Source organism: Pimephales promelas, chromosome 13 (assembly GCF_988280905.1).
Source record: "Pimephales promelas chromosome 13, fPimPro1.hap1.1, whole genome shotgun sequence".
Classification (NCBI taxonomy): Eukaryota; Metazoa; Chordata; class Actinopteri; order Cypriniformes; family Leuciscidae; genus Pimephales; species Pimephales promelas.
Window position 1 is genome coordinate 23,755,520 of NC_142781.1, and position 25,890 is coordinate 23,781,409.

Here is a 25,890-nt window from a genome sequence, read left to right on the forward strand (position 1 = left end):
ATTATTACGCGTATTACTTTTTTCTTAGTGGTAGGATACATTTTGTAAAATAAATATTTTCTCTACACACCAGTTTGAAAGCCTCTGCCTTAGAGGATAGTAAGAGAGGGAGGGAAACCCAGAGGAGGAAGAGAAGTGGAGAGTCCGGTCGCCCTTCCGTGGTTGCCGTGCAACAGGAGGGGCGGGGCAAAGATCAGAGGGAGAGGTTGGGGGCTGGTTTAAGGTCATATTTCATCAGCGCTCTAGTTGTTTGTAATCCTAAACTTTGAATCCTACAGTATGTGGGTGCTTTCTCTGGACAACTGTCACCCAGAGATCAGGGGAACGCCTGGTCTGGCACTCTGCAAGGCTGACTTCAGCGAATGTGATTGTATCGGCCATGTGTGTTGAAGACCCAGGTGAGTGACAAACACACCTCGCATAGTGAGTGCTGTGACGTTGGAAATCCAGGAGAATATCCGGTGGTGGCTGTCCTCAGCGGCTGGGAGATAACATGGTACACAGCTACAGACGCACCTGATCCTGTTACCGGCTAATGAAAAAGGAAAAGGACATGCGAGCTCATCTATCATTCTTCATGAACTTTGATGCAACTTGAATTTTTGTTTTAAAAAAACATTGTCTTATTGTCACAGTGGTGTGGCTTTTAAACCAGACCCATTCTTCTTGGTGGACTTCAAGCTTCAGTTGGGGGAAGACTAGCGATTTTCCAGCCTGCTGCTTGAGTTAATTACTGCTTGTGGATTGCAGCACTCGTGTTGGGATTTCCAGGACTCACATCGGAGGTTTTTTCTATCTAGCGAACAAAAAAGACAGAAAGTTGTCATCCAGGTTGCAACGACACCTGTGGATGTGGACCAGTGAATTTCTACGTTTGGTTCATTTTGTGAAGCATTTTTTTGGACAACAGATTTTCTTTTATTCCACTGGAGCCTCATGGATTTTAACCCCAATTACTTCATGATCCTTACGTATAAACCGTGTGATGTAGTTCTACTTTCAAGGCTTGTGAGAAACGCTTAGTCGTGGCTTAATTCTTCAGTTTTTAATTGACCTGGACCGTTTTGCCTAATTTTTAAGAGGGTATGATGAGGGACAAGCGTTCTGGGTCTTTTAGGAGGGACAGGGACAAGACAGAGAAGGCCGCCCCGATCTCTCGTGCTCTCAGTTGGCTGAGCGTGTCCTCGCTGTCACAGCAGACCCGTAAACTGTTCCGCAGCCAGAACAACCTCCACAGACACTCCCAAACTCCACATGGAGTGGATGAAGATGGTGATGACTGGGTGTATGAACCCCAGCACAACACAGGTGAGGATACACGGTTTCATGGCATTCGTGGGATTATGTGTATATTGTGGCCTGAGATCTGAAAGGCTCCTGAGGTCTCCTCTTTAATGTCATCTAAAATTAGTAGAATAAGGTAAAAAATAAATTGGGGGTATACTCAGTGTTATTTTAGATCCCTTTTTGCTGTTTTAATCACCTTTTTTATTCAATGTTTTAATAGTAGTCTCTATATTAATGTCAGTAAAGTCTACATGAATAATAATAATAAAATATTTAGGTTTTAAATGTTTTTTAATCCATTAGAGAACTTCAGTTTCTTTGTAATTGGTTTATTCTGTGGCTGTGACTGAGAATGTTGAGATGAGATGTTGGGAAATAAATTGTTCATTTATTTATTTGTTTATGTATATTTAAATAAAACAATTAATTAAATAGATTTATAGTAAATGTATTAAAATAAACATATTCATTACATTTTTCAAATTTATATAAGCACAGTATACACGTACTGTCCTTTATAGAAACATACTTGAAGCTTAAAGGGTGCATTTAGATATTTTTCTTGTTGTATATAATAAAGTAGTGATCAATTTGCTCCATGGGATGTCTGGCTTAATAGTTAAAAGATTCATCTATTGTCTTTGGATGTATTGTTCTTGCAGGAAGTGAGAGTGTAAGTTGTTTACAATGAGGGAGAACTGAGGTCACTGTCTTTTTTATTGCGGGTTTGTCTTTGTTTGAGCCGTTAACACGTCTTCCTTATCGACAGGTTAAGTGAGGGCTGTAGGGCTGGACTGGAGACAGTTGAACGGAGGGCTTTGAGTTCAGAAATGGGAAAAGAGTGCTAAAAAAAACGGATATAGCGACTTACACGGCTGCGTAAATGGGTGATGTCACCGACTGGTGGCGATTTGGTTTTAAGAGCCAATGTCAACTGTGTGTGTGCGCGGAAACAAGGGGAAAGTTGTAGTCGCTCTGTTAGATACAGCTGTTCAGCCCTAATACTGAATGTCTTAATAATGCTCTTTAAATTAATGGACTGAATTACCTTTTATTATTTTATTTATTTGTAATTACCTTTTAAATTAAAGTAACTTCTGCATGAAAGGTGAGTTGAGGTAAGTGAAGCAAAACTACTTGGATACTGGTGTTTTTAGCTGAGAATTGTGAATATAATTGGTTTCTTCATGTGTTAAAATATGAAGTTTGTATGAAAACAAATGTGAGTCAATTAAAACTTTCAGGTGTTAATCTTTCCAGGTTGAAACTGATTTTCAAAAGCTGATGAAAAGATCGTCAATCTCATGCAAATCTCTTTGTGTTGGCCTAAATGTCCAGTGGCACATACTTTGCTTTGTAAATCTAATGACAAATCTGCCACTCCTCATGAAAGCAGAAACTCCACCCTGATATCCCTGTAGACTTTATGTTTATTGGTTGACCAGTTTGAGTGTGTGTGTGTGGTTTTGGAGCGGAGCTGTAACTCTACACTAGTTCTAATGAGATATTCCATCAGGGTAGAGTAAAGTTACTGTATAGGGGTGACGAGTCTTCGTTCCGCTGCCACTGCTGACTCAGTTAACTCCCACGCTCCTCTATTTGACATGACTTTTGACAATCACATGATTGTAGAACAGATTTGCTTATTCATCTTTGTTCCAGAATGTGCATAGTGACGCTTTATCAATGTGGGTTTACAAATACCTGGTGCATTTATAGTAGTCTTCATTTCTACAGAGCTCTGAATCATTTTGTGTAAAGTCATAAATCAGATTTTATCTATCAAATGACACTCCCTTTTCAGCAATTGGCATAATATATTAAGCATTGATTGTGACATTCTCTACTCCATTCAAAGCCTTTTTAAGCAGTATTTTCCTAAATATTTTATATTTATTATGCATGCAGTTTTTATGAAGTCAGTCATATTAATCTAGAGTCTAGGCCTACATTTTTAAATTGGAAAAATTAAACCATTTTTAATTCATTAAATATATTTTGGTCACACTGTTCTAATTAAATGAATAGCAAATCAAAAAGAGGAAAAAAAAAACATGTCTTTTTCTATTATATGCATGTACAATATTACATTTAAAGTGAGCATGAAACAGAAGTTTATTTCTAATTTCTAATACAATATTTCTATTGTGATCTCTATCCCTATATCCATGTGAAATGGCTTCTTGAGCAAGAAAAATGTAGAGCGGGACTTGATTTTGTCCATCAGGAATTGATTGGTAGTCTTGTTTGCCACTTACAGTATAGCGATCTCATCGCTCTCATCGGTAAACACGTCATCAGAAAAGAGGTGTTGTTGCAAGAATTAGGGAAGCAATTTTGATTAAAGATTACGAGGGCCTGTGAATTTTAAAAAACAATGAATTGCACACATAAATCATTTATAATAAATACGGCAGTATTCAATAAAAGATAAGAATTGTCAATTCTGATGTAATGGCGACTTTAAAGTCATGACATGCACATATGCGTACTACAGACACACATTCCTGAGGCAGGAAATACACTCTTTTTCCATAGCAGAAAACAATACAGGAAATTTCTCCAAAAGGCCCTAAATTTTAAGTCTATATTACAATCCTGATGTTAACAAGCGTACAAGCTTCTAAATTTAAACATGTATTTATTCTTTTGGCACCTTTGCCGGTACACGCAGGCCTAATTAAACTGCCCTAACTGCTGCTCCTGTGCTCTTTATTTAAATGCATCCTATAATTTTGGGCTGTCAGGCTCTTGTAGTTGACCCATAATTTCAGAGTGCGGGCTGCCCGGTGTCAGGATGTTTTTGTCGGTTACTATGGCAGTGAATTGACTGATTGTTTGTGTGGCTGTCCTGATTCTGCCTGGGACGGGCTCTATGTCTGCTCTAGATAAATGTCTCAGTCCAAGAAGTCTTGAGACACAATCTTTGCTTTTGCTGCTTGTGGATTAATTAATGAGTTGGTTTTGTTGAAATGGGTGATTGTGTAGGTTGTGTAGGTTTGGTACATTTCAATAAATTCACAAACCAGAGCAAAACTATTTACCCATCAGTTTCCCAAGGGATTTTTATACACATTGTCTTGATTAAACCTCATGCTTTTTGTTTGAATTATAAATATCTAAAAAAGTCTGTCACCTTATCAATAAAAACGTATTTAAATATTAAATAATATATTTATTTAATTCTGTTGTACAGTAAAATAAAAGATGAATTGAGTAAGTTAGGTAAGAGATCTATATTAATTAGGCTGTTATTAGTAGATTCATGTGGCAATGTCTCAGTAATGCAATCTGTCTGTATACTGATATAAAGGCATGGTTAATCCAGATATTATGTAATAATAATTTCTAAGATAATTCTCTCAGTGTGATCGGTTCTTGTTTTGTGATCGACAGCGATGTGATGGGATAGTAGTCTTTAAACCAAGGATAGGCAATGTCGATCCTGGAGTGCCGCTGTCTGTCCTGCAGAATTTAGCGCAACCCAATTTAAACACACCTGAGTAAGCTAATTAATGTCTTCAGGGTTACTTACTAATGATAAAGGAAGGTGAAGTTGGAGTTAAACTCTGCAGGACAGCGGCACTTCAGGATCAACGTTGATTATCCCTGCTTTAAACGATTAAAGAACCAGCTCATAAGAGTCATTATGTGTATTCGACTTGAAGCGGCGCTACACATCGGTGTGTGACATCAATTACCGTGAGAATGATGTGAAAGCATCCTAAGCCGTCTCGCTAATGGCTCTCGCGGTACTTTGGCGTCAAACACCGATCGGTCTGCACAGCGCTGCTTCAAGTTGAACACACCTGTTTTATTGAATCGGATTTCATTGGTCACGTTGTCTGTTTGGTGCGCACGTGTTTATTGACATTATTTTGAAGATATTATCTTTATATCTTCTCACTTTCGTTTAGAGTGCAAACAAACTCATGTACTTCTCTGTTAAAACATGATTTATTTTGCCTTAGAGCTGAAAATTTAGAAGTGGAGGAATTAGTAAACACTGACATAACCTCCATAGAATACGCCACGATACTAGAGAGAATTTCTTCAGGTGTATCAACCACACTCATAAAATGTCAGAAGTTCACTTATTTACTACTTCGTTTCCTTAGTTTTGCTCCTTCCAAAGTATTGTCTGACTTTAATGGCTGCATTGGACTACAGCATTTAAATCTAACTTTTTTTTTTTCCTCTCTCTCTGTTCCTATGTGCCGTTTGTGATTGGCTGCTCTTTGTGACACTCAGGTAAGTGAACCTCAGTCTCTGTACTTCAGTAAATGACAGTAATTCTTAATCGCACAGAATAAATACTCTTCTACAGAATAAATAAGCTTCTGCAATGGCATTGGTAACTGAAAACGTTTATGTTGGTGTGATGGCACGCCACTAGATGTCAGTATTAAACATTTGCTCATCCTTTTATCTAAAGCAATTCTGCCCTACAAAGCAAAAAGGCAGTAACTACGCAGAGTGCAGAACTGAGAAAAATTACTTTTGCTAGGGCATTTTGCAGTTACTGTACAAACGACTACTATTTTTCTCTAAAACGACACGCATTTAAGATAAGATGTTTTGTCACATAACAAAGGATGCCTTGAATGTCATGAAAATTGTAATAATTAATGCTTTACCAAAACTGCAGTTACTGCCTTTTTGCTTTGTAGGGCAGAATTGGTGTGGTGCATTTTAATGTGCTTTTTTGTCTTTTGTTTAAGAGCCAGCTAAACATCATAACTGTGCTCAGTGTGCTCATTTTCGTTTCTTTGACATAATTGAACCACACAGTATTTTGGAGATTTTGATACATAAATTTTAGTTGGGTTGACCCATTACCTTTTAATAGGGTGCAGAAATTGTGGTTTTGTCATACAATTTCTTTGTATGAACATTTCTTCTACACTAGTTTACAATAACATAGTATTACAATTGATAATGTTGCCTCAGTCTTTTACTAGGGTGTATATATGCTACTGGCACACATCAATACAAACTATTAATAGAGCATGTAATTGAATAACGAACCAAAATACAACACGCATGCATGAACAAGATCATCACAGTCACAGTGACAAATGACATATTTATTCAAGGCCTCTACAGTTCCAGATAAACATACAAACCTTTCTCATTCATGCCTGTTGGACTAATTCGAACTGTCTGTGGTGTGTTTGGGCTTTTAGTGAGCATTGATTTTTCCTCTTGCCAAACTCTGTTGTTGTCACCTTCCAAGTGGTTTACATCACTGTTTGCCACTCTTTAGCTCATTAGCTGTGTCAGTGTCAATTCTTACCATTGGAGAGAAGTTTCTGCTAAACCTCATGTATAAATTGAAGTCCTCCAAACGAGACTCCTTTTTCTAAGCTCATCAGTTGTCTCTGTCCCAAACCACGTCAGCATTTTTTTTTTTTGCCTGTTTTTTGTCTGTTCTGTGTCTAGGTCATTTGACTCTTCCATTGGAAATCAATGAACCCATAGGTACCATTTAAGTACTCAATAATTTGCTTTGAGTCCACCTGATGTCATTTCCTTTTGGCCCCTATACTCTTCTTAATGATGACGATAGTGATCAAACCTTTACCTTATAGTGTCCGCTCCTGTAAATGACCGGAGTCTACGCTGCATTCAGCCATAAATGTGCAGTAAAGCTGAGTGTGGCACATGCAGCTGGCTTGTAAGCACATAGCTTAGAGCAGTGAAAGATCTCCATAAAACCACGTGTATTTGGCACACAATCACAAACAAGCAGGGCTGTCTGTGAAGGGGGTTGATGCTGAAATGGCTAGCCAGGACAGCTGTTAAGCTGTTACTGGGTTTGATAACAGCAACACAGTGTTACGAGGGATTAAGTGATTGTGGTTTATCAGAGCACAGTTCAAAAAGGGGGTAAGCCTGAGCCCTCCTCTGTCCTGGAACTGCTGACTGTCCGAAAACATTAACAAATACACACACGTGCTTTTGTTGGTGTGTGTGTAACTGACACTGTGCTGTTGAGTGTTTGTATTTACTTTTTAACAGGACATTCCTTATTATTATGCAAGAAATATTTAGACATTTTTTTTTCTCTTTCATGACTTGGTGAGGATGGTAAAATATCTATTGGAGACTTGCTTTAAAAGTAGGTCATCAGGGTACTATTAATACTGTTTGTATGAATGTTGACTGGGTTGACGGTATTTCTCGTTTTGATGATCTAAAATCAATTCTGAATTGATTGATCTTTTAGTCTATGCTGCTATTAATCTGTTGATGTGTGAATAAACTTTCACTAAACATTATTACATCTCCCACACAATAATCACTATTATAATCACGCTTCTTATCTTTCGTATTCCGAAGTTATGATGTCACTTTGTAGGCCAAAACGCGAAAGTGAGTTAGCATTTTAGCACTCCCGGTTCCCTCGCTCTAAAGTCTGTGGGATTTTTGAATGGGTGTTTGCTAAATCACCTGAAATAAGGACTGTGGTGAACAAAGCCTCTAAATATTTTCACGTTTTGATCTATGACATAAAACACACCAGTTATAACCTGCTTGTGTTTTTTTTTTAAACTTTATTGTGTCTGCTTGTGTGTTTTTTTTTTTTTACTTTATATAGGCTTCAAAGTGTATAAAATTTGGATTAACTTGTAAAGATTATCTTGATAGACAAAATGTGTAAGGGTCACAACTTTTTGTTGAACACAGATCTTAATTTTTGCGATTTTCCAAAAGCCTATGGGGAAATGCATAGCTTTTCGATGGGAACCCATGCGCCGCTAACTTCTGAGTTGTCCTACAAAGTGACGTCATAATTTTAATGTCTTTAATGTAGCATGACAGATCACTGTCAGTTTAAGCGGCTGCATGAAGCACACCTGATCATCTCTTCCTCTTTACTAGTTATAATAACTCTCTCACACACACACACACACAAATATGATTGAACCTCAGAAGGTATGTTGAAAGAAACTTGCTTAACAATTTACTGAAATGTATCATGTTTCAATCGCTCAGTCAGTGTTTCAACTTTGTCAAAAAATGTCAATAAAACAGCTTGTAAACAAGTGTGTAGTGAAACAAACATTATATTTACCTCAGGAAAGCCATTCAATGAGCATAGCTTGTCAGTTAGCTAAAAACTATAGTAAGGAGCATTGCTTAATAAATATATCATGTAAATATATTAAATATATTCATATAATTTATGTAAATATATAAAAATATGTAAATATAATAATATTTGTAACCTGTTAGTGTTGTCTTTTGATTGAATAAATGTGTCATGATAAGTTTTAATGACAGCCACCATTCAACATTTCAACAATAAATTGGGAGTAGCAGCATAATATAATAATATTTAATAACATAATATATTCATCTGAAGCTAAATTTTCATCTGCCATTACTCCAGACTTCAGTGTCACATGATTCTTCAGAAATCGTAAATAGTACGAAATAGTGAAAAAATGAAATCCAAAAAATCTGGATTGTGAATCAGAATCAACTGATTTGTGATATTTGTCATACCTTCCTCTAAATACTGCATTTTGCAGACATAGCATTCATTTGACATACTATCGTCGGGGCTTGTCTTCAGATGTGGCGCAAGAGTTACGGTTATTTTTTTTTAAACAACAATGTGCCCTGCGTGTCCATGCATGTTTTTGAAAGTGGAAAATGCAGAAAGATTGAGCAAGAAACAAGGGAGTGAGATAAACAAGGAAGAGATGAAGGGAAAGGGGGAGTGTTTGTGGTGTGAGAACGAGAGAGCCAGAGAGAGAGAGAATGACAGAGAGGGAGTGTCAGTGAGTTTGCACACAGTATGTTCCCTGTGAGCTGGCCTGCGTGTGTGTATCTGGATATGGGCTCGCTCGCGGGTATGGGATTGATATCTCCAGGAATCTCTAATGGACACGGAGCCATGTCATGCCTGGAAGGTGGGACATGTGTATCTGTGTCTGCATGCCTGCAGTATTTTGCTGTATGTGTCCACGTGTGTGTGTGTGTGTGTGTGTTTAAGAGAATGATTGACAGTAGGGTAATCTTTTGCTTGATATTAAAGGGGAAGGAGAGTCGTTGTGGTTGGTAAAACCTCTTTTTGCTTTGGGATTTCCTCTCTTTCTGTTTCCTTTGTTTGTCCCTTTTTCCTTTCCCTTTTCTATAACAATTTGCCCTTTTTTCATTTTCATGTTGACATATATTGCAGTATAGTAGTAATTCAGTGACATATTGTTTGTGGTTTTGTTGTTTTAAATGTTGTGTACAGCTGTTGAAGGCAGACATGTGTCGTGGCAAGTTCTGACCCGTGTGCTGTGGACATCACAAGTGTTCGCCCAGATAACTCACGGTTTATTCTTTTTCCCTCGCACTCTCTTTGTTTTTCTTTCTCCCTCTGTATGATATTTTCAGCATTATTAAGTCAGATGTAAAAGATTTTTTTTTAGAGTAGATCATTTTTATGGGAAACTCCCCTTTTGCAGTACCGTATATTGCATCTGCTGTCACCTAAAAACAACTATTGAGGAATATTAATGTATGTTATTAAATTCATATTTTTCAACATAGTTTAATTAGTTTGCATAGTTCTATTGTTGTTTGTTCACTTTGAGTTCAGTTAGTCATGACTACTAGATTACAAGGATTAAGCATATATCAAAATATTTGTAATTATTTAGTACAGGGTACTTGTTAATTAAAAAATGATAATAATATATTTCTACATCATACACTGCAACTCATTATTTATAATTTTTTACCTTATTTACATTTGACCAACTATTGGCTATTGATGTTTGTTTGTTTTTCCTGGCAGACACCAATATAATTTTCAATGATAAATAGATTTCTGAACTCATCTACCTAAATGTTTCCCTAGTTCTGTAGACTTTTAACGATGCATGAATTTTCAGATGGAAGAGCAGATCAAGCAGTAAATCTACCTCATTAGAGAAAGACGGAGGTTTGTTTATTGCATAACCTTTGATTTGACCCAAGATGCCCATACCAATGTACTGGATTTCTTTCTTTTTTCTTTGTTTAAAGTTTGAAAATATGGTCTCGCCAGATTGATCTACTAAATAGATGTTTTGCTTTCTTTTTTACTGTGAAATGGAGCAAGAGACTTTTGATTGGGAAATGTAGATTTCAGATTTAACTGGCACTTACTCAACCCAGTGAAACCAGAGGTAGTGTTCATACTGATGATGTGTCAGTGAGGATATGTGTGTAGAGTTTGTTTGTGTAACTTTTAGCCATGTATGCAAGTTGTTCATTGTTTAGATATACAACTGAGACCCTGTAGCTATGCATGGGAGACCTACATAACCCCTAAGTTCAGAGTTAACCTATATATAAACTAGTGTTAAGACATGTAAGACAATCATAGCAGCCATGTGAAGCAAAACAACATTAGAGACACGGTCACATGCACCACCTCCGGTAGTTGGTTCGATTTAGTTTGAATTATTCATGAATTTTCTTTTATTAATAGTGTTTTGTTTATTTTGTATCTCTGGAAAATGACTAGTTTTAACTTTTGTTTTTATTTTGGTTTTAATTGACTAAATTGTTCCATCTGCCTATGATGACAGGGAACCTTTAGAAGATCAGAAAAACTGTTGAAAAACTTTGTTGTATGTAAATCAGACATCAGGCTTCTTGTCTAATTGGGTGGTTATATACCTTTTGACCTTTGGATTTGGAAATTTTGTGTTTTCGTTCAGAATTTTGTTCACAGTGACATTTATAGTATCAGATCAATTTAGCTTTTGTAATTCATGTCTTTTTTTTTCTTTTCTTTTTTTTTTGTTAAAATAGTTTTCAAACAAAAAAGTTGTCTATTAAATTTTAGTTAATATTTTTTATTTATTAATTACTGTTCTTATTTAATATATTTTTTTACATTTATTTTAATAATATGAATTAATTAGATCTTCGCATATAAGAACATTTAACAAGGTTGCGTTAATAAAGCACTGAGTTGCACCCTTTTGTTAAGCAACTTCTTGTTAATCTTGATTCTGTTTTGGTTGTTACCCTCCATGACCTCCTCGATCCTGTTATACTACAGAGACACCTGTGCTTGTGGTATATGAGAGGTTGTGACTCCAAGGTTGACATCGCCTACACTTTGACCTCCACAAGCAGTTCTCACGCTTACTGTCTGCCACATTCCTTGCTGGTCATTTTACAGCATACTAAGTGCTATGCAACTTCAGACGCCACATGACAGTCAACTACTTTTGTAGTATCACATGGTTTCTGAGGAACGTCTGATATTTTCTTAGAATTTCTGTAGATTTTAAGCTTTTGTTGTGACACTTCACACTTCTGTAACTGTTGAAAGGAAAGAGGATAAGGGTAGGGTATGTGGGTTAGTTTCAGTTTGTACTAGAATAACAAAATGGTGTATATATTAATACTTGAATGCAGTTTAATGCTGTTCAATTTCCCATCCACCAACAGAAGGTGCTGTTTCTCTCTTTGTAAACAATCCTGTTCACACTAGTAAGCTGTGATTGTCAGAGCTACGCAATTGGCCATCTCAGCAGCAGCACCCAACACAATTCACTTTAATCAGATTGTATTAAGATTAGCGCACATGATTAAATGCTCATATTAAACAACCTGACTGTATAGCACTGAACTTAATCACTGTTGATAGTACAGGAAGTCTGAGTTTTTTCTTTGGCTAGGTTTTCGCATGCTGGAAATGTAATTTGACTAAGGAAATTGCTCTTTTTTCTTCTTTTTTTTAAGGGAATGATTTTTTAGAAGTTATGCCTCTGTTTTAAGAAAGAATATTGCTTTGATAGCTGTTTTAATGCGGATCTTGTGGTTAATGTGCGATTTAGACTAAATCTGGTATAGATAATATGTAATTCAGAGGAAGGCTAGCTCATTGTTTGACGTTTACCTTTAAGCCAATAGATATCGACCTGATTCTGTGCTGGCGAGGTGCTTGTGCTTTAGCATTCAGGCTTAATTACCTATAACATGAGGACATCTGTGTGACTGTGTGTGTCTTTCTGATAATCTGGGTTAAGAGATTAACCCGAGACGAGCAAGAGGAGCCAAACATGGACCAAAACGATGGTGGGATAAAGAGAATGGTGGAGAGGTGGAGAACTGCAGCCTCTCACATAACCTAATATCAGATCCCCAAAAACAGTTTCAAGTAACACGTGTTAACAGCTTAAGATGTTTTCTAGTTTGTAGTTCCTTTATAGTAGAGAATGTTTTTGCTTGTTTTATTATTTTGTATTGTATTATATATTTGTTTTAATATATAATATTTATAAGATAATTAACACTTTACAGTAAGGTTCCATTTGTTAACTAGTTAACCACATTACAAAATACTTCTAAAGCATTTGAAGAGTTCAGATGCAAAAGCCTCTAAGTGCCATTTGAAATTATCATTCTTAGAATTATCATTTTTTATCAAGCTTGTATATTTAAGTTCAGTGATTTCACTTAAATGGCAACGATAATTACCTATTAATTGTTATTTAAGTGAAATTACTGAACTTAAATATACAAGTTTGACAAAAATCATCATTAAAGAAGAAAATTTCAAATGGCATTTAGAGGCTTTTGCATCTGAACTCTTCATTTATTCATTTTAATGTTAATTTACTAATACATCAGTAAAACCAAAGTTTTATAAGTTAATATTATGAAATGATCAGAGCAAACATGACCTAAAAATGCATTAACTAATGGGACTTCATTGGAAAGTGTTCCCTTAATATTTAGCAGTTCCAATATCCAAACGTATTAGAATGAAACAAACATCAATTTCCTTGTCTTTTTTTTAACAAAAAAAGATACGTTTTTGATACAATTATGACCATCTAACATTTTAAACTTTCTAAATTGCAAGTTCTTGATGTTGATGAAATTACAGAGTAGCAGAGAATTTATTTTTATGTTTTTGCTTGTTTTAAATATGCAAACCCTCTGTGTGTAATCTGACACTGCAGATTGCGGCTTTTGTTTGCGCAAATCAATTCAATTCAAGCAGCCTCATTCAAGCAGACCAAAAGAAAAGAGTGCGGAGAGGAGGAGAGGGGTTTGTCCACTGAGAGTCCCTCGTGTGCCCCGCCCACTGCCCCCCTCCCCCTCCCGGGACTGAAGACAGGAGCGCAGGGGACAGATCTGAAGTTGGCGGATGAAGGAATTGGGTGAGAGGGAGGGGGTCAAATCTAGGACCGCCCCCAGGACAGCTCCGGGCCGCGAGGATCCTTCAGCATGCTGACATATGCTCAACACCTCTCTGTCGTGCATGTAGCGGACTGCTGCTTCCAAGAGCGGGATGCCAACCTTTTCACCTGCAAGATGGGCAACACTCAACCCTCACCGCTCCAGTCTTCGGCCCTGGATCCAACCCAGACCCCCAGCAGCAGGAGCGAGTGCGGCATCAGACGCAGACTGGCCTCGAAGGTCCATCAGAGACCCGAATCACTGTGGACCCCTAAACCAATGCTAAGAGTGGAGGGCAAAGGATCACAAGGGGACACACTCACTCGCTCTCAGTCCTGTTGCAAGAGGAACTCTTTATCTTGCTTTCCCTGTGAGTAAAAGGCAATATTTGTATGGTTTTGAATGTTGAAATAGGTTGGATAGTGTCATTCTAGAGAATTCAGTGGTTAGTTTAGTTTGATATGAATGGAAAAGTCCAAATAACAGTCCAATGGCAACTTGACAGCACTGAATATGTGTTAAAAAGGTTATTTAAAGAGATCTCACCCACATATGATGTAGCAATCTTGTATGACTTTCTTTTTTTGTGGAACATAAAGAAGATATTCTGAGAAATGTGAATACAAAAACTGATTAGGCAGCACTTTTTCTGAAGTTTTACAACTTCTACGTTGCTTTAGTGACTGTGCTTGCTTGTGTCAGAACATACCGCGTCCGCTGTCATCGTCTTTGGTGTGACTGCTTTTGTCTGAGGCGTATAAGCCAATCGACGCACAGATTGTTCTGTTAAGACTTTGTGACCTTTGACCTTTAGAGATGTGACTGAATATCTTTGGCTTGACCCCTTGGGGCCCCTTCTCTTCCTGTCCTTAATAAGGTTAGCTTCATTCACTCAGTATCACGCAGAAGGCCATTTATTGATCTTTCATAGCATCACACATATGGAAGGTTGGCCAGTCATGATTATCCGATCGATCAATTGAGCGATTCTAAAGGTTATAGTATGAAGTGTGCTGGAAAAGTCAAGTGCGAAAGGTGAGAGAAATGTATTTATGATGTAGCTGTTTAAGCCCATTTGGAAGAGCCTTTAATCATTCATAGTGTTTAGTTGTCTAGATAGGCTCTTTAAACATGTGTTTGCATCATGTATTGATTGTCTATAATGAGTCATATCAGATGCTCAGATACAGTAAGATAAGAAGCAGAAGAGATCTGACACAGATGCCCATGGGAACCCGTGACAATAGGAAACAGCTGACTGACCTATCCTGATTCTGATGGAGGGGACAGAACTGACCCAGATACAGTGTCCCCCATCACCTCAAGTCAATTACTATCTGAGGAAACGGGACGGAGAGGTGAAGAGGGGAACAATGAATGAGTGTGAATGGGCTTCAGTTTGAAAGTGTGATATGAAAGATGGAGATACTTTATAATTCAGGTTATAAAAAGGACAAAAAAGACTTTAAAGGAGGTTTAAGACATACTGTGTGATTGAAGCTGTATAGAGATAAATGGACATGCCAGTGACTACAGAAAAAGAACATTTGTTAGGGAAAAAAAGCTTTGAGCCATAAATATTAGCTTACGTTATGCCTGTTTTCTGCATAGTGAATGATAATATGATCAAATCTCACATTAAAGTCACAATGAAATGGATGTAGCAATCTTTTCTTGTGACTTAAATCCAAGTGTAACAGATTACTGAAAAGAAAAAAAATGTAGGGTTTGGTTCTATGTATCGGTTGTTGATTTTTAGATGTGAGCATTGCACTCAAAAGTGTAGTCAGATGAACGCAAGCGGGGGTTTAAGCAGATTAAATGATTGGAGAAGTCCTGCATACATCACCTGGGAGAAGTCTTTCATTGATTAGACATAACAACTTAAGGGCAAAATATTCTTTAAAAATTAAACATGCACGGTTGAATTGCTCACAATAAGGTCTATAACATGCATTTAGAAAATAGAAATTAGCTGAATTCTATTTTAATGCACTTAGTATGTAAAGATGAGACATTTGACTTGGGCCATTAAGCATCCACCTAGTACCCACCCATAAGACCCTAGTCATTTATTTGGATAGGCTGCATAGCATCACCCTGCTGATATCTTTTGCACAGACAATAGTACTCGACTCATGTTTACTTTAGACTGTTTTTTTAATAAATGATTTAACAAATGTATTAAAAAATATACATTTAAATATTTACTGCATGGGCTGTTGATGTCTAATTGTTTCTTATCAAGAAAGGTGCTCAGTGTCTGTAGAGTTTAGTTTTAAAGTTGATCTGGGTTGCTCTAGTGTAATTGTAGAGCTGATGGTCTGAGCTAATGTATTGTGACAGCTCAAGATGCTCCGCAGATCAGCTCTGCTTTGTGTTTAGCATACAACTGTCATGCCCTGCTGAATTAACAGTCTTCGTATAGGTTTGTCCATAAAATATGGACAAACCCAAATGTTGTTGTGTTAAAAATGTAATTAATACATTTACAGTTGAAAGTGTAAGTTGAAGTTGTTTCAAAATTAACTTTTGGGTTTTAGTCCATATTTGACCCAAATTTGGGTTGAAACAACCCAGCAGTGTATATACGTGACGTGTAAACTCACACTCTGTCTCTCTGTCCTCTCTTGCTTCTCTTTTGGCAGTTATTTTTCTTCCTTTCTCTGAGTCTTGTATTGTTCTGTGACACTTGTCATGGATGAAGTAGAGTTACAGTATAAGACGCTGAGCAGGTGTTTCACTGATCTCTGCTAAGCCGAGCGCAAGCAGTGTGGCCAGTGGTTGGTCAATTGTTCTGTATATCCTCTCAGGGGACCGACAGAAACTGGCAGGAGCGGACACTGAATAATGTTTAAAGAGATTCATTTCTCAAAGGAGTTGGAAATCGGAGCCAACAGGCATTGTTGGCAGAAGCGATGAGAAAATCATAGAAGATGGATACCATGGAGAATCTGCGAGACTTGTGTACAGTAGATAGCCAAAGCAAAATACTGTCCATAAAGTGTTACAGAGTAGGGTTGGTTGTTAAACGCTAACAACAATTTTCTTCGATACAGTTGTAACAAAAGTGTGATTAAAATGATAAAAGCGGAACGAAACAGCACTGTTTGAACCGTGCCACACTGACCATTTATCTGCTTGGCTCGGACGCCAGCGCAGTGTGAGTTTACTCGCTGATCGGTCTCCATCACAAGACCACTAATGAGATCCAGTGGGAAGCACTTAAATTCTGTGAAGAACATTGTCTCGGTGATTCAAAAACTAGTTTAAACCAGATAAAACAGCACTGACAAACAGGAGAAACATTGGGATTCGGCTTTTGCGTTCTTCAGTCGCCATTCATTATGTGTACTGTGGCGAGCAGGTGGGGCTAAGGCTGCGGGAGAACGACGCAAGGCCGGTGGCGTGATTACTGATGAAACAAAAGGTGCGCATGTAAACAATGAATGGCGACTGTAGAAAGCAAGTCTTTTTAGCCTCTGGCCAAAAAATGACGATTTTTGCACCATTGGACGATTTTTTTACAGACAAAAAATACATAAATCTCTCGTCTCAGGGGGATATGAGGGTGGAAATCACGGTGGTTTGAAAATACTACAGGTTTCCTACTAATACAAAGCTTAATGCTAAATCCTGAAGAATCCCTTTAATGTTTTTGTTAACATTGCATGCTAACTCATTCTACTGTCAAATGTGTTTTTCTAAGAGACATAATATTATTAATATTGCAGCCTGCACTGCAAACTGTGCCGAAGAATGTTCTACCTCAGATTTGTGAGATGTTCTCCTGTGTTTGTGATGTTCTGACTATAAAGAGTAGTTTAAACCACAATTAACCGTCTAGTTTCTACAACTTTCACTCGGCATTAAAAATCTACCTTTGAACTTAGAAGAAAAATTTGACATTTATCGTGATAATTATTGATATCGACGGATCTAGGCCACCAATTTATTATTATAATCATCATCCAGTTCCTAGAGGATGATTATGATTGTGAATGAGTCCCTGGATTTATCCAGCATTTCTCTGTTTAGCATCATTTGGGACTCCAATATAAGAGCATGTATTGGCATCATTAGCGTGCTCATCCTGGCCCCAGCGGCCACCTCTGGGCAGATTAAGGATGACTGACTGCCCTGATGACCATCAGACCCCTGCTTAAGGAGGCCAAAGTTATTTTGGTCCCTTGCTATTGTTTGCAGAGGTCCTTGTATCCTTAGTCTCAGTGAGGAATTGTGGGTAGCCTTAGCCCCTTGCTGTGAATTATGAATACAAAAGGCTTCGTCTTTACCCTGCCTAACTAACTCTTACAGTTCAGTTCTGCAGCATGACAAAAGCACTTTGTTAATCGTCAAATCCCCTCAGGCATGCACATATAACCCCTGCTGATGGCAGAACTGGGACAAAAGAAACCTCATTGCTTATGTTACCATTCCTTAAAGACAGGTGGATTCTCTTACTCCTTTCCTTTTTTTCATCTCCCTCTCTTTCTGTCCCATTGCCTTGCTTTCTCTCTTTCTGTCTTTCTCCCACCCCCACCTCTTTCAACATAATGTTTCCCTCCCTCATTAAGAGTAGGGGTGGACCCTCTCAACTGTAAAGAAGTGTCACTGTGTGAGGTCAGTGTCCTGTGTTTTTTGAGGACTGAGAGCTGTCAATCATTGTGGAAGGCTGCTGCTTTTGTTTTTAGATGACAAGAGTTTCTTAATTGTTAATGTTAATGGCACTACATACTTACTCTACATACAAACTCTAACCCCAAGTATTAAACACTGTGTCTAACTGTCTATGGCCATGAATGATACCTAAAATTGTATGACTTTTTAAGGTGAGATATTATTTTTAACCAATCATACTTATGATTTTTGTACATTGGATAATAAACAGGCCAAAATGACACGACAGGTCACCACTAACAATTAAGAAACATCTATGGGAATCACTTCAATAGTTAATTAATAAATTGTAGCGATGTAATGGTGGGACCCCCCACCCTACATTTGGAACATCCAGAAGACCCTGGCTACTGCATACAATGGCCCTACAACCAAAGACTTACAGGGTTGCAACAAAATGAGAGTGAGTAATTAATAAAAGAATTTTGGGGTGAACTATCCCGTGAACTGACATTGAAGCAAACACAGGTGTATGTGAGTGGTTGTAGGGCCATTGCTATGCAGTAGCTAGGGTCTTCTGGATGTTCCTAGGGTTTTTGAAGAGGGTGGCCAAGTCAAAAAAGCCCGCCCTTAAGTCACTATAATACTATATTTCATAGTTCTCAATATAAATCCATATTTTCTTTTAGTTTTTTTTTTTTTTTTTTTTAAGAAATGGCACCGGAATGGATATTTTTGGGTGAACTAACCCTTTCAGTTTTGAATCAGATGTGAATCTTAAAGCTAAATGTTTGAGTGGTCTATTCATCACAGGCTTGGCACTTTAGTCACTGCATCTGTAATGGGTCCTAAATTAATTAACTTTAGGGAGCATCTACATATGGCTCTTTGTATTGTGTGTTGGTTGAGGGTGACAGGAGGTCACTACTGTCATGTTGAGACTGGAATGTAATTGTGTGTGTGTGTGAGAGAGAGATTCAAAAATGGCTCACTCCTGCTCTCATACACTTCTATCACATTAGTGCCTCTCCATCATGATAAGACTGGGTCTAACTGAGTCCTTTGGCCTTGTTTGGTTTAGTTTAGATACTAATTGGGCCTGCTGCTCCATCATGGCAGCTGTAATTAAGTTTTGGTTGGCTGATTAATCGCTTTAGGGGATTGAGGGTTAAGACTAGTTTTATTTAGTGCTGGACATCAGGTGTTTGCGGAGTAGAAAGAGGGAGAAGAAACAAATGATGGATTTGAAGTTAAAGTGATTTCCAAGCATAGAAAAAATCTTGGGAATTAATAAAATCACAAAAAGTGATTGGAAAATCATTGATCAAAATGTGTGGCCAGTGATGTTTATTGATCACTTTTTTTATGCCTTGCAAACCTAAATGTTGTTAATTCAAAATCATTGTTTAAAACATTGTTTGTGAGACTGATTTGTGCTCATATTAAAAATATCTGTTAGTACTGGTTGGGAAAAATGCAGCAAATATACAGAATTAATGGCACCCCTGGTAAATATGATCAAAACTGGCTGTAAAAAAATAAATCTGCATTGTTTATCCTTTTGATCTTTTATTCAAAAAATTGCCAAAAATCTAATCTTTTATTGAAGAAAAAGAATTGAAAGCACATTATGAAATAAATGTTTTTCTCCAAAGCATGTTGGCCACAATTGTTGGCACCCTTTTATTAAATACTTTTTGCAATCTCCTTTTGCCCAGATGACAGCTCTGAGTTTTCTCCTATAATGCCTGATAAGTTAAGAACACCTGACCAGAGATCAGAGACCACTGCATATGTATATTATATGGGCCAGTGCCCATGCCAGCAGCCAAACTCCTTATTGTTTAGCCTTGATCAGTTTTGTTGTGGGTTTTTTTTCTCCACAGATACAAACACTGACCCAAACTGTTGTATCCATCTCTACCTGTCTCTTGTTTCAGGTCTGTTAGTCGTTTCACAGCACACTACAGTACGTTTCTTCTGTGAGCAAGGTGTCACAGGTTTAATTAGGTTGCAGGTCATCTCTAAGCAGAGGGCTCAGATTCAGAGCATGAGGTCTGACAGGCACCACATTAATTGATCGGTTCCCCAAAGCCGTATGTCTTAAATGTGCTAAATGACTTTAGACGAAAGGTCAACAGAGGTTAAAAGGCTGGGACAGGCTACTTTCACCCACCATTAGAGATAATGGAAATGAATTATTTTGGATGATTTATACAACTGAATGCCAGGCCAGTCCTCATGGCCATGGAAAACAAACCTGTTCTTTTTTGTTGCACTGATTTGTCAGTGTATCTGATTCAGTCTTTCATTATTCACTTTTCATTTTCCATTCAGCTCTAGGTTAGGTTGTATTACAGTAAAAGTCTCCAGTTTACATGTCATGTGTTGAAGACACATACACACACACACCTCAGTAACAGGATTTTGAAGCCGACAGGTGAATCAACAGCAGCTGATTTAGCTTGAGCTAAATCTTTAATTAAGTCTCATTAACTCTGATAAATAGGTCTGCCTGTTGACCACCATTTTATTCATCTGGCCACATAAAAGCTCGTAGGCTTTGTTCACACTGCACACAGGTCTGCACATAGACAATATCTGATACATCAGTTGCTGTCAACTGATTTTAATTTGTCACGGAGCAACATGACATGGTCTATAAGCTTAGTGTTTTAGTCCAAGCTTTAGTCCAACCATACCTTTTAAAAGACCTTTTATCTTACTGTGGAATTACATATAGTGAATATCATCTTTGAATGCAAGTCTAGGCTAAATGATACGGTTCATAATAGCCTCGTTTGGCTCTGAACTGCTGACAGAGTTGTGTTCCTGTATAATGATGGAGAATATGGAGGAGGGATTTCCACTTTCTATCACTGGCCAGAGTCAGAACTCTGTGGCTCCTCAGAGAGTTTTTAAGAAATAAAAGCTGAATGAAGAGAACGAGAATAGAAGGATTTACAGTGAGAGTGTCAAAGATGGGATACATGAGCCCTATTAAATGTTGCTCTCTTAATGCTGCTTGGTCTGGACAAATTCTCAAGTATTGTTCTTATATGCCAAGCATGAAATGAACAGAGTGACTGCGCTGGAAACTTGACTTACAGAATGAGCCATTTAGAGGAGAGTAAAAGTCAACTGAAAGTTTTGTTCAGACCTATTGTAACCACTAGATGGCGCTGCTTATACAGTGTTTCATGACACCTCTGCTGTTGGAAAGGCTCATTGCAAATATTTTAAACGTAACATTAACTTTATTATTTACTTTGTCATTGACATTGTCCAACATTTATTATTCAGTTTTTTAGTACTGTTTATTTATATGCTAATACTGTTTATTAATATTTTGAATTATCTTTAATTGAAGATTTAGTAATTTTATGTACTTTTGCACAAAAAAATATAAATCTTTTATATAGCTTTAATTAAAAGTTGTAGTTTTTATTTTATTTATGTTTAGTACTTTTAATGCTTCGACTATATACTGAATTCAGTAAGAAATTGTTAAAATTAGATCAACCTACGAACTAACACATAAAAAATAAAAAACATACTGCTATTTGCATTCGGTGTTGCAAAGATGAAAAACCTATTTGGATACAGAGAATTGTGTTTGTTGTTAAAGAGGCCCGCCATCTCAAAGGTAATCCCGAAAGCGTTTTAAAGTTCAATATTTGATCAGTGAATTACCCAGACTCCTTTGGGAGTCCTCGGAGGGAGAGGCAGGTTATAAAAGTGGTCGTAGGATCTATATGAAATGAACTCTGTTTTAACATCTCTGGTGCTTCATCATATTGATAGGACACAGGAGAGGAGGAGGAGGGGAGGATTTGAGTGATTTCGAGCCCCTTCTTTCATCTTTCCCTGCATAATTCAGAGGGAGGACAGGTTTGTGGGATAGGATTACTGGATATACAAACCCCCTTTACACAACCCCTCACCATTGAGCTTGCACTTGAGGGTCTACTTCCACTTAACGGAATGAGTCTTTTCAAATTCAGGGGTCCTTAAAAAATGCCTATTTGAATATTTTCTCTGCTTCAAGATGGCTAAATGACAGCCTTGTTGGTAAATGAGCATAAATGGTAACGATGGATAATTAAGCACTATGTGTTTTAATGTGGAGTGAAAATCTGCAGCACTATCATGGCTTCTGTCACATGTCTCTTACTTATTAAAAGCCTGTTAATTTGCTCATCCCCATGCTCATGCTTCCATTAAGAGTCTCTATGGACTGATCCGTAATTGTTATCTCTCCCAATTTTCCTCTTTATATTTGTCTCTACCTATGTGTGTGTGTTTGTGTCTGTCAGTGTGTGTTAATAATGCAGCATATTTATGGATCGCCGATCTCTCATGTTAATGACAAAAGGGATAGGTTGGTGTCCCGTTGGTGCATCCTGGCATCGTCACGTCCTGTTTCCACAGCAACAGTGACTCCATCTTCTCCCTGAGGCTGAAGTCTCAGTGGAAATTGAGCTAAAATAATGTTGCTAATCCCTCACATGGTTGCATTTGACTAATTGGCTGTTATATTTCTCATTTTCTCCCTGCTTGTTCGTTTTTGCAAAGTTTCATCAATTTAAAGTGCTCTGTTACTCCTGGCAAATTAATTTTGTTGTTCATCAAATCCCGGGGTTTGTCCAGAATCCGATGAAGTTTGAACTCCGGAATGGATGCAGACTGACTTAATCATGCACCATTTCTCTCCATCGACTACCGGTTCCTGCCTATAGTGACAAATATGGGTCATTTTGCTTCAGTACATATATACCCCCATCCCCAGAGATCCTCCCTCATCATGATTACGAGCTCTTTTACAAGGAAATCTAGCTCCATGCTTCTTATGGTGCTTTTCCACTGCTGGTACGGCTCAGTACGGTTCAGTTCGGCACGGTTCGGCTCGCTTCGCTTTTCCACTGCGTGGTACGGCTTGGTTCGCTTTAGCTCAGTTTGCTTTTCCACTGCAGTTAGTACCGCTTCAAAGTGGGTGGGATTATAGTCTGACCGTTATAGTTTATCCGCTCCTCGGCAACCAACGAGAGGAACGTCGTCCACTGACCATGATTCAGCCATTTCTTTTTTGGATGTTTTTTTCTTTCGTTTTTCTTCGAACAAGTCCAGCAAGTAGTTTTAAAACAGCTGCTACAGCGATGGCTGTTACTGGCTATTTAAATCTAGCGTGTTTGATGTCTCGCAAATACAATGACGCCGGTAGTGACGATTCTGACCAATCAGTGATATGCAGTGTGTTCACGCGACATTTTAGTATCGGTACGGTACGCTTGGAACCTCAAAAGAGGTGGTACCATTTAAAGCGAGCTGAAGCGAGCCATACCCTACCTTACCATGCAGTGGAAAAGCACCACACGTGAGTCGTACCGAGCCGAGTTGTACCGCACCGATACTAAAATGTGTATGCTTGGAACCTCAAAAGAGGTGGGACCATTTAAAGCGAGCCAAAGCGAGCCATACCGTACCTTACCATGCAGTGGAAAAGCACCACACGTGACTCGTACAGAGCCGAGCCGAGCCGTACCATGCAGTGGAAAAGCGCCAAAGCGTGCCGTACTGAACCGTGCCGTACTGTACCATGCAGTGGAAAAGCGCCACTATTGTCTCCTAATCAGGCCTCACCATCCTGCAGCTCATTGCTTTTGACGCTCTTCGATTTCGGCTCACCCTTATTGGGTCAGTGTTGATTGGCTGGGCAACATTTGCTTGGTTGGATGAGCATTGGCCATTGTGGAGCGAAGTACTGTAGGTTAAATTCACCTTTTCCATTAAATTAACTCAGACTAGCACCTTACCAACTCCTGATGATCCATTAATATGCTGCAGCTAATAGTGACAAACCTGAAAGTGAAAACTTAAGGTGCCCTTTTATTTTTAAATATACACTACCATTATGTGCATTATATGGTTCAAAGGTGATAGTAGACATTTATATTCTTACAACAGATTTCTATTTCAAATAAATGCTGTTCTTTTGAACTTTCTATTATTAAAATAAATCTGAAAAATGTTTAGTATATTCCAAAAAAAAGCATTAAGCATCATAAACAAGTGTTTTCTTGAATCTATAATCTTTTAGTCTGTGCTGTATTCGGTTGATGCATGAACAAAACTACATCTCAGTTTTAACTATATGTGCTTATTATTATATTATTATTATTATTATATTATATCAAGTTTCATTGATTAATTGATTTTTAATTTATTATTTTCGGTTTTCGGCCAAGTGCGTCCTGAATTTTCGGTTTTGGCCCAGAATTTTCATTTCGGTGCATCCCTAATTATAAGAAATATTTCTTAAATATTAAATCAGTATATTCAAATGAGTTTTGAAGGATAATGTCACAAACAGATATTTTCAGTTGTAATATTTCACAATAGTTTTACTGTATTCTTCATACATAGCCTTGGTGAGCTTAAGAGACTTCTTTCAGAAACATTTGAAAATGTTATGTATATTGTATATCAGTTATAATGCACACTGTGGTTAATTTCATGATCCTACTGTAAAATGTAATTACATCTTTTTCAAACACAGTTTTATTTCAAAGAATAGTCTTGATCTGTAATATGTTTTTGAATTTGTCCCACATATCAAAGCAAATATCACATGTGCATTTGCAGGACGGTCTTTGTCTCAATCTTTAATTTAATCAGGACTAGACAGAACACGCGACTTGTCCACCCTGATGAATTCAATGAGCTGCATTAGAGGTTGATCATGTGATGAGACAAGCAAACAGTCTTTGAAGCATCAAATTGACATACTGTTCCCATGACCTTTTACAGCCAGCATCTCCACCTATTGCATTTACTTTACAAAAGGCTTGAGACAAAGACTGCTTTCCAATTATTTGACCTGTCGCTCAAATCCATATCGCAGAAGACTTAGTTAGACGGAGGTGTGTGTGCATGTCTGATGTGTCCTGAGACGCCCCAGTGTGTGTGAGGTTCACTTGTTTCCATGCATTCTGCCTCATCTAATTCTCTGTACTCTGTGCATTAGGGAAACAGAGAGCTTTGTGTACTTTGGCAGGTCATCGCAATGGAACATCTTCAGCTGATGAGGTGCCATGAGACTAGTGCTCAAACTGAAGCTTTTCTTCAGTAATGGCTCCCCTCAGACAGCTGCTGTACATGGGGTCCACAAGCACGTGCACAAATGCTAAACATGTTTATGCATTTGACAGAATGTTTTTAAACATGCATTCCAATTTTTATTAGTATGTGTGGTCCCTGGGTATTTAACCCTATGCTCTACTAGTTGAGCTCCAGGAACCCCAAAACATTAGCCTGGGAAAACCCAGACAACTTCCGGCAAATTTAGATTTGCTCTGAAATTTAGTCTGGCAAAGAACCCATTTCCAATCCGTCAAAATCTCAGCCCCAATCAGAAACGTTGGGGCGGGCTTTATATGATGACGACAGCGCTGGGATTTTGAAGCAGATTTTGTAGCCTACATTACGAAGATGGATGCCGCCGTTGAATATCACTAGTTCGAATCAGCTATCACATCTGTTTTAAGCGATTTGAACGTTTCCTTTTTGTTAAAAACCAGCAAAGAACAACACCCGGAGATGTTTCTCCGCCGGCCACCGCTCTGCATACGTCATCTCCTTCATCGCTCTGATTGGTTTAAAGTCTACCCGCGACGTTCGTTGGTGACGCCACTTTGGAAATGATTTGTCTATGACACTTTGCCAGACCATAACTCAGTTACAACTGAGAGTGGTCTGGTTTTAACCAGGCTACCAAAACATAAACTACTACTCAAA

At 37.9% G+C, this 25,890-nt stretch overlaps 1 protein-coding gene across 8 annotated transcripts in view; it reads left to right on the plus strand.

The window, feature by feature from the left end:
* The window catches only part of nhsl1b (NHS-like 1b), a 93,611-nt gene that overhangs the window by 38,252 nt on the left and 29,469 nt on the right, over positions 1-25,890 (plus strand). For 2 of the 8 annotated variants that reach the window (XM_039692374.2, XM_089118669.1), the window contains exon 2: positions 13,257-13,846. The exons of 3 other annotated variants lie outside the window; for them this stretch is intronic. In XM_039692374.2, coding sequence (XP_039548308.2) covers positions 13,525-13,846 — 322 coding nt within the window. In that variant the 5' untranslated portion in view covers positions 13,257-13,524. Of the gene's footprint in view, positions 1-245; positions 1,309-9,060; positions 9,210-13,256; positions 13,847-25,890 lie in introns of those variants that run through there. 3 more of the 8 variants (XM_039692376.2, XM_039692380.2, XM_039692377.2) reach the window with 3 other exon arrangements.